The sequence below is a fragment of the Caretta caretta genome, chromosome 9 (assembly GCF_965140235.1).
Source record: "Caretta caretta isolate rCarCar2 chromosome 9, rCarCar1.hap1, whole genome shotgun sequence".
Classification (NCBI taxonomy): domain Eukaryota; kingdom Metazoa; phylum Chordata; order Testudines; family Cheloniidae; genus Caretta; species Caretta caretta.
The window spans coordinates 40,582,234-40,599,366 of NC_134214.1; the positions used below are offsets into that span (position 1 = coordinate 40,582,234).

A 17,133-nucleotide genomic window follows, 5' to 3' on the forward strand; every position below is an offset into this window, starting at 1 on the left:
TTATTACTTGGAACAACTTAAATCCTACTTTTTGTATGTAATAACTCAATTTTGTTTATTAATTAACCCAGAGTAAGTAATTAATACTTGGGGGAGCAAACAGCTGTGCATATCTCGATCAATGTTATAGAGGGCGGACAATTTATGAATTTACCCTGTATAAGCTTTATACAGAGTAAAATGAATTTATTTGGGGTTTGGATCCCTTTGGGAGCTGGGTGTCTGGGTGCTAGGAGCACTTCTTAAGCCGTTTTCAGTTAAATCTGCAGCTTTGGGGGTGTGGTTCAGACCCTGGGTCTGTGTTGCAGCAGGCTAGAATGTCTGGCTCGACAAAGCAGGATTCTGAAGGGCCAAACCGGCAGAGAAAACAGGCTCAGAGGTAGTCTTGAGCACATCAGGTGACAGTCCCAAGGGGGTCTCTGTGACCGAACCCATCACAGCGTTGTTTCTGACTGAACATATATTCTCCTTCCAAAAAAAATCCTAAAACCAGGTAAAAAGAGTATTTTCATAGATTCATAGATTCATAGATATTTAGGCCAGAAGGGACCATTATGATCATCTAGTCTGACCTCCTGCACAATGCAGGCCACAGAATTTCACCCACCACTCCTAAAAAAGACCTCACATCTATATCTGTGCTATTGAAGTCCCCAAATTGTAGTTTGAAGACCTCAAGGAGCAGAGAATCCTCCAGCAAGTGACCCGTGCCCCATGCTACAGAGGAAGGCGAAAAACCTCCAGGGCCTTCCAATCTGCCCTGGAGGAAAATTCCTTCCCGACCCCAAATATGGCGATCAGCTAAACCCTGAGCATATGGGCAAGATTCATCAGCCAGATACTACAGAAAATTCCTTCCCGGGTAACTTGGATCTTACCCCATCTAAAAACCCATCACAGGCCATTGGGCCTATTTACCATGAATATTTAATTACCAAAACCATGTTATCCCATCATACCATCTCCTCCATAAACTTATCGAGTTTAATCTTAAAGCAAGATAGATCTTTTGTCCCCACTACTTCCCTCGGAAGGCTATTCCAAAACTTCACTCCTCTGATGGTTAGAAACCTTCGTCTAATTTCTAATCTAAATTTCCTAGTGGCCAGTTTATATCCATTTGTTCTTGTGTCCACATTGGTACTGAGTTTAAATAATTCCTCTCCCTCTCTGGTATTTATCCCTCTGATATATTTATAGAGAGCAATCATATCTCCCCTCAACCTTCTTTTAGTTAGGCTAAACAAGCCAAGCTCCCTGAGTCTCCTTTCATAAGACAAGTTTTCCATTCCTCGGATCATCCTAGTAGCCCTTCTCTGTACCTGTTCCAGTTTGAATTCATCCTTCTTAAACATGGGAGACCAGAACTGCACACAGTATTCCAGGTGAGGTCTCACCAGTGCCTTATATAATGGTACTAAAACCTCCTTATCCCTACTGGAAATACCTCTCCTGATGCATCCCAAGATGACATTAGCTTTTTTCACAGCCATATCACATTGGCAGCTCATAGTCATCCTATGATCAACCAATACTCCAAGGTCCTAAACTCCAGCAAAAAATCATGTATTAGTTAATGTAAACCTTTCACAGTGCCTAATAGGAGGACCAAGTGAATCTAGGCATTTCTATTATTAAAAACCTGATAGCCTGAATTTGTTCTGTTATATTAAAATCTGTGTCTTCTTGAGAGAAGAAATAATGATAATAAAAATACGTAAATGCCAAGAACCATGTCCGTTGCTGGCAGTTTCTTCAGCACACTCAGTACTGTTTCATTTCTAGTGTCCTGCACTATGGACTCTGTGATTTCACTAGACCTATTCACATAGTTATAGTTTAGCATGCTATTTGGTGCTTTGCTGAACTGGTGGTAGGAAGCTCAACTCAATGCAAGATTGCTCCCTAAACTGTGCTGCAGTGATGTATGCTGTAATACTATAACATTCTTGATGTTTATTGATTTATTCTAGTGTAACTAACAGTAGAATTTGACTCATGTACCATTTCAATGGGGGGAAAGTGTGTGTGTGTGTGGGGGGGAGTTTACTTTGTTTATTGATAGAATTCTGTATCAGTGTTCTATCATTATTCCTGGGATTGATATCAAGCTAAATGGCCTATCATTGTCTTAGTGAACCAGTTTACTCTTCAAATATTCACACCACTTTTGCTTTCTTTCAGTCTACTGGCACCTTCCCAATTTTCAAAGATTTACTCAAATTTAACATCAATGGTGCAGAGCACTCCTTAGCCAAGTCTCTGAAATAATTACCTTTAATACATGCTGTTATCAACTTCCATAATTACTACTGAAAAAAATATTTTGTCCTCATCATGTTATATGGACACATTGTTCAGATTGGTTCCATTTACAGAAAAGAAATATTTGTTTTACACTTCTGCCATTCTGTTTAATTTTACCATCTCCAGGTATTAATGGACCTATACCATGATTAGGTTTCCTTTTCCTGATTTATTTAAAAAAATCCTTATTAACTGTAACACTATTGGCCATCTGTATTTCATTGATATCTGTAGCTTCTTATAATGACCTGCATTTCTTAACTGTTTATGGATTACAATCTACCACCTCACTTCCATTTGTGGTGTAATAATTTTACTTTTACCAAGGCTTTCCCATCCCCTATATCCCTGGATGGTTTTTTTAACCAAAGTCAAAATTTTTGCAAATTAATTTTGGCTTTTCAAGTATCTAGCAAATATTCTTAACCAATTCCCAGTTTTCACTTTTTCTCTCAATCAATGTTGATAATCATTCTAGTTCTGGGATGTTTTCCTTAAACTGTGGAGTGTGCCTGGGTGCATCCTTCTTTGTTAGGACTGTTTACTGCATAAACGAAGTAATCCCAGGTCATAATCACTTGAGTTTAGGCAACTTTTTAATTCAGTAATCAAGTCATCTTTATTTATTAGCATGTCCGCTAATATGGACTCCCCATATACTGGGTACAATATCAGTATTAGAAAATTATTGGAGGTGTTCGAAGGCACAAGTGACAGTTAGGTACTTAACATCATTGACTTTTATAGCAATTAGGCCTGGTCTACACTAAAAAGGTATGTTGATCAGATACATCACTGAGAGGTATGAAAAATCCACACCGCTAAGCCAACCTAACCCTTAGTGTAGACAGCACTAGTTCAATGGAAGAAGTCTTCCATTAATCTAGTTACCGCCTCTCAGGTGATTACCTACGCTGATGGGAGACCCTCTTCCATAGGCATAGGTATTGTCTACACGGAAGTGCGAGAGTGGGGCTGCTGAAGCATTTCAAGTGTAGACAAGCCCTTAGTTGTGCCTAGGAGAGTTATGCAGAAGTTGTGATAATAGAATCCTTTCCTACTCTTGGCTGTAATGGGGCAGCAGATATGCCCTACTGTATTGTTGAGTTGTAATAGCATCCACAGAAATTTTACTTTCGCCAGTGGATATGGGTAGTCACAGATTAGTCAGTCATATGCTTTCCATCCCACCCTATCTTCCAGAGGCCTTGTAGACTAGGAGAGATGGTGATCCCATTAAGAGTAGCTCTGTGCATAAACTGTGGCTTATCTCACCTACAAAGTGGGGGTCGGGGGGAGACATTGTGAATAGACAAATCTTAAAACTATAAACACAGAACTGAATTCCTCAGATTTATTTTCTTTCAAACTAGTGTTAATTGATTCAGGCCAGCTGTTTCCTCTGGTAAGCTCTTGGCTTTGAAGAAGGTGATTTGACAGCCACCTTCATTACCTGATGTCTTGTTCAGCATGGTTGGTTATAGATATTTCAAATGACAAATGGTTATGAAACAAAACGATGGCTCATCTGATATTCAATTATATATACATCTTTCATTTTTTCACCTTGGCAACTCGCCCAACACGAATGGTTGCTCATTGTTCCCTAAAAAATTACATTGGTTCTAAACTGCAATGCAATTTGATACTTACAGGACCTCTGTGTTTATTTACCGGCACAGACTGCTTTAAAGATATTCAACTTCTGTGTTTCGGCTTCTGTCACACTCATTACCTTGAGAAGTAATTATGTAAATATTGTACTGCATTAAATTCAAATGGGGTTTTATTTATTTATAAATCTAAATTTCAATTTCAGGGCATGCATCTGGAAAACCTGTGCGCAAGATGGGAGAGTGCGCCACTCTCTCCCACCCCCGCTGAAATTGAGCAGTAAGCAGTATATAAGCAAAAGTGTCCCATTCTTTGCCTTGCCTGTTTATAGAGGGAAGGAATGCAATAAATTGGGCTGTAGACATCCAATCACTATGGGATTTGGCTATACTTGCAGAAGGCAGGCACTGAGCGATGTGTAAGGAATTTAACACATTTTTCTATTTAAAAGAGGCAACCCTGGGGAAAAAAAAGAGAATGGAACCGAGATAGAATAAGTGAAAGGTTTTCATTTTTAAAGAAACTAATGCCTCCACAAGCCCCACAAAATTAATCAAAAACATTAAAGCCTGCGGGGTACCGCACATGGGTATAAATCAGATGTGGCTGCTATAAAAATCAGTGGAGTTACTCAGGTATAAAACTGGTTTAAGTTAGCTCAGAATTGGGCCTCTGTTTGGTTGTGCTTTTGCATATTATGTGAGGCCCGATGCTGCAAGGTGCATCTCTTGTGAACTGCTAAGTGCATGAGTCTCTATGGGAGCCAAGGGCTTCCAGGAGCTCAAAGAAGATTTTCAGCATCTTCCAGGCTTGTCAGGTCTTTTTGGTGTAATTTATACACTTGAGTCTCCTAATAAATGATCTCTTACTCTCCTGTAGTGAAATCTGCTCACCTCATTATGTGCCCTAGGCTACAGAAGCTATGCAGTGAGTACCACTGATAAACAGAAGAGATGGAGGGAAAATAGTTTAAAATTGAAGTTACATTTATTTCCTGACCTGTGCATCTAATTGCCCTTCAATTAGCATGTTGTACCCATGCATCTTGGAAAAACAGACTCCCTTCATGTTTGCAGGCTAAAAATCAAGGGGCTATAGCTCCATCGACTTAAAACCATTGAAAATCTGGTGCAAAAAAGTGTTACTGGGTCAGCTTCAAGCTCTGATGGAATGGTTATGTGTTGTCCTTGCTCTTAATGTCCAACTCATCTGTACAAATAAATGTAGTGCACAGATTGAAGAAAAACATGGAACCTGTGGAGTGGATTCCCCTGTTTCCATCTAGCAGTAACATATAAAACAAAACCCATGTCGGGAAAACACTAAGGCTGCAAAGTGAAGCACTCAAGTTAAGAAACAACAAAGTTACAGTTGCATGCTCAATTGTCGCTGTGTCCTATCGTGCAGAGGCATTATAATGCAATCTCTAATTATCTGACTGTATAGCCTTTCCACAGGATACTAGCCTCGTTCATTGCACATAAATGGTGCATAGTCAGTTTTGCCACCTCTTAGCGAAAATGTATTCTCCATCAAAATTCATAAAAAGCAAAAGCTAACTCTTTTTCATTCCTAGTTGTAATTAATATATAACTTAGGCCGAATATATGCACTGAATTACAGGGACATCAAAAGAAATTATAAATGTCTAATTGCAGTACAGAAAAGTACATTGAATTAGTATGATCTTTACTTTTTTTCCTCCCCTTGCAAAAATCACTTTTGAATTTTGTTTTTCAGGACCTTTCTTCTGTGAATCCTAACAGTATGTGGTCTATGCCTTTCACAACATCTTATGCACACACAGCAGGAGGAAAATAATGTTATGGGACTAAAACAAGTATTTTTTTGTTAAATATCCATTGACTTTCAACCCTCTGTAATGGGAACATGCATGTTATTACCAAATTTTTACATTTCAATTCAGCTGTGCAGTACACTCTGGGTTCTGCTACGTGAACTTGAAAAGGAAATGAAGCTTTGTACATAAAATTTACTCCTACTTCTTCTTTTTTATAAAGACATTTTAAAAATATAAAGAGGAAGTTTGGAGAAGGATAGATGTAGATAATTACTGGGGTGGCAGGAACCCGGGAAGTCATATGCCACTGGAGAGGGTAACAAGTAACATCAGTACTGCGGATGATGGGTGCTTAAAGGGTTTTAATTAAAGGAAGGATAGTTATGTTGTAGTATCAGAGGGGGCGGGGGAATGAATAATAGTCCTCAGTGGTCCAGTGAGGGACCATATTTAACACCTCCACTACTCCCTTTGACTTCAAATCCTGCTTCAATGAGGGCTGTATGAATAAGAAAAACCTGTTTTGGCACCTTGTCTTAATATACATTACAGAACATAATGACCTGGTTGATGCAGGTCAAGTGATAAAGAATGCATTCGTATCTTTTATAGGCCTTTAGCCTATATTTTCTAGAGTAATTAGGGATTTTAGAGGCCTCAATTTTTTGGATGCACATCCTGAAACATCGCTGAGGGCAGGTGCTCAACACTTCTTACTGGAGCCTGATTTTTAGAAGTTTTGCAGTGAGAACCCAAAAGCAGAGGCGCTCCAAATTACTAGTCTCTTTTGAAAATGTAAATGTTTGCAAGTAGTATCTCTAGACTTGTCCAAGTTGAAATTATCTGTCAGTAAGGGGATGAGCCCAGATCATGTACATTACATGAAGTATCACTAATAGTTTAGTGACTGGCAAAGAGGATGAGAAGATGGATTTGCTGGGGTCAGTTTTTGGCTTTGCCACGGACCATATGTGACCTTTGGAGACACTTGCGCATGGTTTGCAGCTCAGTTTATACATCTGTAAAGTGGGTATAGTGTTACTGTAATGAAGTGAAGGTAGTTAAAGTTTCACTGTACTTGACTCTGATGAAAGGTGCAATAGAAATACAAAATATTAACCATACATACGAATAAGTTATTGTTTGCCTTAAGGTAAAGCCAGACAGCTGCATGGGATGAAATAGGCATAGTAGATACCTGGGAGTTGTGTACCCGTGTGGTGAATGATATTTGTTACTCCAGTGCTGTAACCTGCTGTGTTAATTGGTGTATAGTTTCTCTTGCTGCTGGTATTTTCCAGGAGTAACTATTTTTTTTTTCAACAATATACTAGTTGCCAGTCTTTTGTGACCCTCAGGTAAAAGACCTTCAGGTAAAGTGAGCATGATCCTCAGCATGTGACTGAAGTGCAGAAGGACATATTCCCCCTTTGTCCCTGCTTTTGTTACTAGGGATGAGTACCTTTGTGGTCATGCGCTTCTACATTCATTAATACCAACCCTGTGTAGCCTGTCACCTTTTATCTTGCACCTAACGCTCTCACTCTGCACTGTGCATGATCAAGGTCCAGGAATAGAGGCGGCAGGGTGAGATATGAACTCCTGGCACAAATTACAGATATTTGTAGAATGGGCTTTATGAGGTGCATTAGTACCATGTAAAGTGTGTTGATGGCCCATATAGCTATTTATAAACAAGTTCAGAATTGGCCGCTTAGGAAGTAATAATCAAAGTATTAACGTAGGAGATTCCTGCGATGAAAATGAAGTCAGTTTGTATTAGTTTTTCTTTAAAGGTGCTATGCACTACAGAGCTGGCTTCTGAGATTTGCACTCTATATTTTCATGTAGAGCACAAAATTTTCTTCATGTTTTGGTGCTATTTCTAGGCTAAAGAAGGCAAAAGACAATGTTGAGATATTTATTTATTAGAAAGATGTTATTTTGAAGAGTTTACTTTCAGATCTTAGGCTGCATGCTAGCTTCAGTCAAAAATATAGTAGATTTTTTCAGACCTTTTCTTTAAAACCAAAACATACTGTCTTGTTTCTTTGAAGCTTAGAGCTGTTTAAAGAAAGCAGATTGAATACTCCGCAGCAAGCCCCATCTGCCTCTGGCTTTCCCATGCCCACCTGGAGTAACTACCTGGAATTGGGGAAAAAGAACACAAATTCAGAGTTAGGAATATTTTAAAATACATACAATTTGCAGGGACTTGGTATCTCAGGTGTTAAATGATGGGGTAATAGTTCTTCAAAATGTGGTCTACATTTTCAGTGGAGCTCAGAGTCAGATTTTCAAGTACTCAGTACCCACAATAGAGGGTAGATTTTTCAGAACAGCTCAGCTATCACTTATGGCCAGATTTTCAAAAGAACCCATTTTGAGCTCTTTTGAAAAATCTAGTCACTTACTTTGCTGCCTAAATGGAAGTGGATCTCTTGAAAATCTGGCTCTCAGGGTAAGTGGAAAGTAAGCAAAAGCCAATGCATCCGATGAAGTGAGCTGTAGCTCATGAAAGCTTATGCTCAAGTAAATTTGTTAGTCTCTAAGGTGCCACAAGTACTCCTTTTCTTATCACCAGATGGTGGCTGTTTGGTAGTCTGTGTACAATGTAATTATTTGTGAGATGTACCTAGCACCAGCCTTTAAGTGCCAGTTGCAAGTCAGCTAGGGAGCGATTTTTAAAAGCACTTAGTCCCAGTTCCCCAAAGGTATTTAGGCACCTATTGGCTATTGAAGTCAATGGGAATTAGGTACCCAAATGCCTTTAAAGCTCTAGGCCCTCTGGCATTTAGGAGCATAAATCCCATTGAAAGTCATTGAGACTTGTGATCCTAAATTCCTGAGGGGCTTTTGAAAAGCTCCTCCCTAGTTCTTCGTGGACAAGTGTCCAATCACAAAAAATACCATCAGAACTCAAACGAATTAGTTGTCAAGTTAGCCGTCTCATCAGTCAAGTTTAAAAATGGGCATGGCAATTGACCTTCATCCCTAGAAGCAGCCTTGCTAGAATGGGGTTGAGTCACATCTGCAGCCTCCCTTACACTACCTTGGGCTGCATTGCAGTTGTTCCGTTCACAGAGCAAAATTAATTTTCATTGTTAACCTAGGAACTTTCTCAAGGACGAAAATAACTTAAACAAGCCACATTTCTAATTAGGGACTAGACTGGGCAATTAAAGCACAGCTGTGATTGGTGGCAATACAGAGTGATCCCTCCCCATGGTTCCTAATGTACAGGGGTAGTATGCAGTCTGTGCCATCCTTCAGGACCCGCAGCGTGCCCAACCTGCGCCATCGGCTTGAGGTGGGAGAGGAATGCCTCACCTCTGGGCCAATGTGCTTCCCAGAAAAGATGTCTGAAAGGAGCAGATCCTGTGCTCCTACAGCTTAGAGACTGTAATTATCTGTGACGCTTGTGTGCGTATAGAGCCTGGGACAATCTGGCCCTGATATAATAATGTCTTTGATCAATTCTTTTTGGATAATTGGATATGTCAGAAAATATTTTATTATTTTGTATAAATAAAACGTCTTATTTAATGTAAATGCACCATGAGAATGTAACTCTTCTGAAGTTTCCATGCAGTTGGTAAAGTAAAACATTCTAATTTTATGCAAAAAGAATGGCGGTAAGTTTTTTTTTTTTTAAAAAGATCTATAAATGTCTGTAAAACATGCTTTCTCATTTTCATTTACCATGGAACTCTTTGCTTATGTAAATTACAGCAGATGTTAAGCAAGCCTGTGTTTCTCTGGAATATTAATACAACTCTGCTGCCTGGAGAAAGAACTGTTTTCAAAAGAAAAATCAATATAGTACTCCAGTGTGTCAGATAAAAAAGAAAATACTGTGTTGAATATGTTAAGTATGGGAAGTAGAGCTGTTCTGGTGGTCCAGAGGTAGTGTTATTATTAGCACTCACGTAGTGAGTTATCTGAGTGCCATTTCAAAGCTAGACTCTTACTAAATCCAGGTGACAAGGGACTAGGAGCCTTGGAAGGATAAAACTCTGTGAAGTGAAACTGGGAAGCAAGAAGGGAGATTGTTCTGCATGGAACTACAGAGTGAAATCCACCCTTTCACAGAGCACTTACGCAAAGGGCTATGTATTGAAGTCCCACATAAACCCTTTATTGGGACTCAAATGGTGCATAGAGCCTTTTACTGGCTCTCTGTGCTGGGATGATTTGCTCTTGTATGTATAATGGTTCCTAGTGGAAAAATAAATGGATTGAATACATGTTTTTGGCCAAGATTTAGAACACAGAGGTGACATCTGTGTGTGGTGCTGGGTGCTCAGCACTTGTGACAATTAGGTGTTTGTTTTTGAAAATCTTGCTTTTTTTTTTTCTTCTTTAAAACCGTAATAAGAGAGGCATTTGACAAGGGTGCTGAGGGACATTCTGAAACTGTCAGTCTAATTCTTTTTGATTGTAAACACTTTGGCGACCGGGACTATCTCTTACTGTATGGCCATACGGCACGTAGGACACTGGGCCCCTCGTCACAGTGTTAGTTAAAAGATATTATGTACTTGCATGAAGATTGTAACCATGGTGCTGCTCTACTGTTGACAAATTTGGATGAGAAAAAATAATCTGTGGAGAAACCCAGTACCTTTCAGGATTATGGACTAGTATGCTGAATCACTTTCCTGTGACAGCACCCCATGATATGTGTTCTTCTTCATGGATAGAGACAAAGAAGAATTGGAATTGAATATAGGAGGATGGAAAGGCAAAATAACTACAGAAAGAGGGACAGATTTTACTGTACCTTACAAATGTCACTCCATTGACCTGGACCATTTATATTGATGGCACGAACTTTAAAGAGATATTCCGTGTTTGGATCCAGATTATGTATCTCAAGGTTCTGATGCTTTATCCCATGCAGTTCTCCAGCTAATTGTGTCTGGACAATGTTATCAGGACTAACAGAAACCACTTCATAGAACTCTACATCAAAGAAATCCACGTCTTCTGTGGGACATGTCCAGTAAATCTATGGAGGAAAAAAAGATCTATATTGTCCAATTATATGTTCTTTGTTTTATTTTCTTACATTTTCATTTCAATTTTTTTTTTTTTTTGGAAACAGGCCACCATCTTACTGCTGCTTCTGCATTTAAAAATTAAAACATGCCTAACAAAGCATGTAATAAGTGAAAGGCAATGACATGTGGGATTGCATTTTGAAAAATGGTAAGCAGCTTCTGGGAAGTTCAGAGCACACTCATCTCTCACACTGAAATTGATGTCTGGTGTAAGCATTTAGCGCTTTCTATGACTTATTTGGCAACTCATTTAATTGGCTTCTAATAGGCGCTGAGAGCCGATTAATATATAAACGTAAAAAAAAAACAATTTTTTTAAATATCACTCAAATAGGACCCAGTTCTGAGAGATGCTAAGCAAAACATAACTTGATTTTGTATAATCCACACCCACAATGCCCTCTTATGCCAGTATTTAATATTAAAATACATCTACTTCCTTTGTACTGGACCTTTCATATAGTAAATACTCATAATGGCCCGATTGACTGCAATGGGTTCAGTGTCTTATTTATTATTTCCCAATGAACTTTATCAGCATTACTCATTCACAAAATAAATGTTTTAAGCTATATTAAAAGGAAAACCAATTTGACCAAGACCAACCAGAACCTAGTCTACATACATTTTAAATATAAACACAAGTCTTACTTTGGCCGCCCTTGGATATACAAGAGTCTGGTAGATGATAACTAGGCCTGGAACCATAGATGATCCATTGTCAAAAGGTTCTGGATTGTGAATGATACTGCAGCTTTGATGGTTTCTTTCTTTTCTTGGAACTTGAGTAGATGCATCCCAAAATGCAAACATTTCATTACGCTCTTTACGATGAGGGGGAGGTGTGGAATTTGGTCTTCCACACATTTCTTTCCTCATCACTCTTGTTTCATATTGTGAATTTAAGTTTGATAAAGATGGACTTCGGAGCATGGTTGAATATTTTTCTGAATGGGTACTGGAAATTTTCTTTAGAACCATTATGTCTGAATTACAGGGATAAGGAGCTTTGTTTGCTTTATCCGCTGATTGCTTCATTCTGACAGGTGATTGGAAAAGATCATGCAAGTTGGCTGAAAGATCTTCAAAGTTGAGTTTAAGGTTCTGAATGGGGTCTTCTTTGAGTCGTGCGCTGGGCTGATAAATATTAGTAACTACAACTTCTATTTCATTTACCAAAAGGTTTGCAGACTGCAGAAATGCAATCTGGTTTTCCTCCTTCAAAGCCTCCTTAGAATACTGAATAAGGCTATCCATTTGAGAGATTTTTCTGGATGTTTGTGCCACATACTCTATAATTCCCTGCTCTTTTTTAAGTTCAATGTTCTCAAGCAATTCCATCATCTCCTTTTCTTTTTCATGGAGAATGTTCCGTAATTTGAGAAATCCATTTCTGATCTCCTTTCTCTTAGTTTCTTTGTAGGTCTTAAAATTGTTCTTTAGCAAAAGGATTTCCATTAGGTCATTATCGACCCCATATCGGACTGTAAAACAAAATCAAGCCAATTATTTCAACATCCCATTGAAATGTTGTGTAGCAGTTAGCAGGACTCAAGCTTGCCTAGTATAGCATAGAGGAACTTCAGGATTGGTAGAACATAAGACAAGGAATCAGAATTCTGATGCTTTACTCTCAGTTGTGCCACTGCTTGCTAAGTGTCCTTATAGTAATGATTGATTACTTTTCAAATTTGAATGGATAAAGTTAGGGGCCTCAATAGACATGACCTACTTTCGAGAGGTGACAGAGCTCGGCACTTCTGAAAATTAGGTGGCCATTTCTTTAGATGCCAAAGTAGGGATTTAGGTGCATAAATTTACATATCCAAATTCAAAAAATTTGGCCTCATCCTCTTAGCGCCTCAATTTGGTCTTCTGTAAAATACATCTGATAATGCTTATATACCTCACCTTCAAGCTTAATTTATGAGTGATCATAAAGCCCAGAGTAATCTTTGTGAAATTTACCACGTTAGTGCAAAGTATTACTTATTATGAAAACCATACTAGCAAACAGCAGCAGTTATCTGAGTTTCTTGTTTTGCTTTTTATTCCACCCGTCTGTCTTTTCAAAGGTTGTTATAGGGATTTAGCCATGCAACTCCCTTTGAATTTAGAATCTGGTGCCAGGGTAATATCCTGGTTAAAAAGTTTATACATATAAATTCACTTGTAAGCAGGAGGGAAAAGGGGAGGGGCAGGATTCTGGGAGAGGGTCTGATGAGGAAAACAGTAACTGGGAGGGAGAGGCATAGAGTATCTGGTCTCGAAGTGGGGAGCACTGGGTAGGCAAAGGAAAGGGATGAATGGAGGGGAATGTCAGAGATGCAGGGTACCTGATGAGGGGTGCTGAGGATTATGAGGTGGATGGAGGGTGATGCAAGGAAATGTGAGAAGGTGGGAAATCCATAAACTCCTATGTCTTTTAAACTGTAAGGGTCAATTTCTGGCCCATACTATAAGCCCTTTGTGGTACTTTGGCAGTGTAAAGTGACTGGAGAGATGCCACACCTGTACAGCTAAAGAGTCCCCCGTGTGAGGGAATATCTGACTTAGCTGGCTCTGGACCACCCCAGGACAGAAGGCACATCTGTGAGAGAGAGCACAGCCATAGTGCTGTGGAACTTCAATAAATCCTGACCGGTACAGCACCCAGGCAGGACTTGCTAATGACTGCAGCAGTGAAGTCTTGTGTTGATTTCATATCTATCACAGCACATCCTTTCAGTGGCTGTCATGTGTTAATGTGCTTTAAACTTGTATATATCTCTATTTTTGTATAGATGGGGTAATATTGTTTCAGCTGGACTCCCCGAAACACTTTCAGCAACAACTATTTTAATGAAGTTCTTTGCATATTTCCTATCTCTCTATCATCTATCAATCGGAAATGTGCAAAGAACTTCATTAAAATCGTTGTTGCTGAAAGTGTGTTTCGTGGAGTCCAGCTGAAACAATAAATATTACACTATCTATACAAAAATCACACAGCCAGTTAAAGACAAACATCAGAGTTTTTAAAAACAGTGCAAACAAGCAGAAAAGCTGACATAGGAACCTTTTTTAAACTTGGCAATAGCACTGAAGAGTGAAGCAGCCTCATTTGAGCACGCCACTGGCAAGGATAGTATCTCATGACCATTGTGCAGGGAGGCACTGCAGAACTCACAGATTAGCTCGTGGTCATCTAGACAGTATTTAGAAAGGTTTGAGTTGGGATGGAGTAAACAACAGCACTCTCCTTGATCTTCTCGATAGGCTTTGGTAAATATGTGGTCTTGAGTGGTGATCTCACTGTGATATAACCTTAGACACTCGTTACAAAAATTCAGCCGGCATGTGAGACATCTCTTGGATGCCTTCTTTGTCTTCTCTTTGCAAACTTGACAATAGATTGGTGCTTGGGTTTTGTCAAATCTCCACCTCAGAAAGCCATGTCTGCGCATGTATCTCCTAGCCAGTTTGGCTCTCAGGTAATTCATCCTCAGATGAGTTTTATTAGTGTAGGGGAGGCAGTGTGCTTTGACACACACTGGGCATACAATGATGAAGAAATTCTCAGTTACTTCAGCCTGGGCTTTGCTTTTACTTATACACTTCTCACAAATGCAGTGGTTGCATGGTAGCATAAATGGGTAGAGATAGAGTTGTTTACACAATGGACAAATGAGTTGGTCACGAAAAGCATGTCCTGATGCGTCCCTCTCCAGTGTAATGATTGATGTGTCACTTTTACTTCCAAAGGTTGGCAAGCTAACTCTTGAACTGAAAACAAAAAAAAAAATTGGATACTCACTAAGAAATAGATTCTAATGTACACAATTCTGCTGTACAACCTCATCCATTTTTATTTTTCCAAGATTTTGATTTCAAGAAACAGGTCATGACTGTGTTCTGTTCTGCCAGCATTGCACACAAGTGAGTGATTCTGTTCATGGTAGTAGTTGCACATTTACTACAGATTTGTACAATGCATGCAAAGCTGCCTGTTTTATTTTTCAAGATGTTAATTTCCCCACCACCACAAGTGTTGCAGCTATTACACAAATGTCACCATCCAGCACCTATTTTTTGCTCCACCTCTTTTTCTTGTTTATATGCTTTGCCTGTTGAATCATAACTCATTATAGTAATTTTATGTGAATAGTAGAATAAACAGGTACCTTAACCACTGTATCTAACTATCCTTTGCCTTACAAGGGGAATCAAAATCGGCCTCCTAATGGAACCCTATTGCCAGCTCAAGGATCTTTGTGGACAAAAGTTTTAAAAAGTGGCTGGTGACTTTGGGTGTCTCAATTTTTGCAGTGCCCAGCTTGGGATGCCTTAACGGGGCCTGATTTTCAGAAAGTGCTCTTTAAATCTCTCTGCTCTGTAAGTGCTTTTGAAAATCTTGGTCAACTGTCTCTCCATCATAATTCCAATGAAGATGACACAAGCTCAAGTGGTTAACATAGTCACCAGAAACATGAGATAAAATCATTGCCTCATCATTCAATTTTTGCTGTAGACCTAGTTGGGTTGGACAGTCTTGTACCCACTCCCTGCTTCCATAATACTGCCTTCACCACTACATTTCTTGTTGCTGCTGTTTTCAATCTCATATCTCCTACTCTACACACTCCAAAACTGCTGCTCCTCCCCCCTGAGGTGTTGCCCATCCCCTCCCCTGTATATAAGTTAATGTGTGTAATATCATTAATTAAATAGATTCTTCCCAGCGCTGCCCTTGTTCTATCCACTTGTCTCCCCCACTTTCAGAGCCAGAGTTACATATTTTAAAGGCAAGAATCACTTATGGGTCATGTATCTCTGAAGATCAATCAGTTCTTCTCCACTCACAGTCTAAATCTTTATAATCATTACCACTTCTTTGGTCTGGCTAGTTTCTTAGAGCCCTAGGCATACCATTGCAGTAATTTCTTTTCACTGTATGCTCTTCAATTTAACCTATATTTAATACTTACATTTTCCCATCCCTCCCCCACCCCAAGATTATTATCATCCCATCTTTCCACTCTTTTCAGAACATTTTTATGCAGTTGACTTTCAGTTTCCTCTACTCCCCTACCCTGACCACCATTTTCCATTAGTCAGCATTTTTTCTCTTACTCTCACTTCACTTTCCTCTTTATCAAGCATGTGTCCCTTCTAATTGTACAGTCCTTTCTTTCCTTTTCTCAGGCTTTTACTCAATTAAAGCTTGTGGGAATTTTTCAGTTAAACATTTTTTTCACTTAAAATGTCAATTTGTCAAAACCAAAACTGTTCACAGATCAATAAATGTCCTGTCTTGAAAAAATGTCAAGAAAATGTTTTGAAATTGTCAAAACATTTCGTGCTTATATTTTCTAAATGAAAAATTCCAGTTTCCTGGAACAAAATAACTTTGTTTTGAAATTTTATGCTTAACGGGGGTTAAAAGAAAGGGGGGGGGAGTCAACAATAAAATGGAGCATTTTGAAATTATTGAAGCAAAACATTTCAATTGATCCAAACTGAATTAAATCTTCAGGGTCTGGGTTTTGGTTTTGGATTCACAAATATTTTTTGATTTTTTTCTTTTTTAACTTTCTTCCTGATTCAGGCATGGACATTTTTTTTTCTGGATGGGAACACTGTCCTCCCACTACTTCAGCTCTACTTTCCATGCCCAGCTTGGTCACACTGAGAATAAGTGACAATTTTTGATCCCCCCCCCCCCCCCCATGCAGCATATCCATTGTAATGTAATATGTAGAAAAAGACTCCTTCTTTGAATGCACTTACTGACGTCTCCTTCTGACTCTGGGAAAGTATGATGCGTAGGTGGTATTCCTGCAGCATCTGCTCTCATAATACTGACAGCTGGTGTTCTCATCAGTGGTACAGCAACAGCACTTGCAGTCTGGGTCATTTGAACAGGAGCAGCAGCACCAACGGCAATTTGGGCTCTCTGAACATGAGCAGTGACAACATTGGCAAGCTCTGCCTTCTGCATATGGGCAGGGGAAACAGTTGCAATTCCGCTCCGCAGTAAAAAGGAAACGCCAACATGAACAGCATCCTTCATTAGTCCTTTCCAGTGGTGGGCAGCAACGGCAGCCCAGACAACATGGCCAATTTAGGCATAAAGTATTGGCCATGGCTCCACAAGACACTCGGAAGAAGGTTCCCTGATCCTTTGAACCCTATCCTCACTTTACACGGTAGCACTTCTAAAACACATGAGACTGGTTTGACGACTCAGGCTTTGTGTTGGGATAAATGGTTCGCATTCCAGTTAGGAATAATGATGTCACAAGGAGCTATTTAACTAAGGACAATCATATTTGCATATGTAAGTGATGTGCTGATTACATCATGTAT

General features: G+C 39.3%; 1 protein-coding gene across 1 annotated transcript; it reads right to left on the reverse strand.

Moving 5' to 3' along the window:
- Positions 1 to 7,780: 7,780 nt before the first annotated feature.
- On the reverse strand, positions 7,781 to 16,910 carry TRIM42 (tripartite motif containing 42). Its single transcript, XM_048864600.1, has 5 exons — positions 16,555 to 16,910; positions 13,844 to 14,550; positions 11,437 to 12,269; positions 10,506 to 10,733; positions 7,781 to 7,867 (listed from the first exon to the last, which is right to left on the reverse strand). Exons 1-5 carry the CDS (start codon positions 16,908 to 16,910, stop codon positions 7,781 to 7,783), a joined length of 2,211 nt encoding a protein of 736 aa, XP_048720557.1.
- Positions 16,911 to 17,133: the final 223 nt, after the last annotated feature.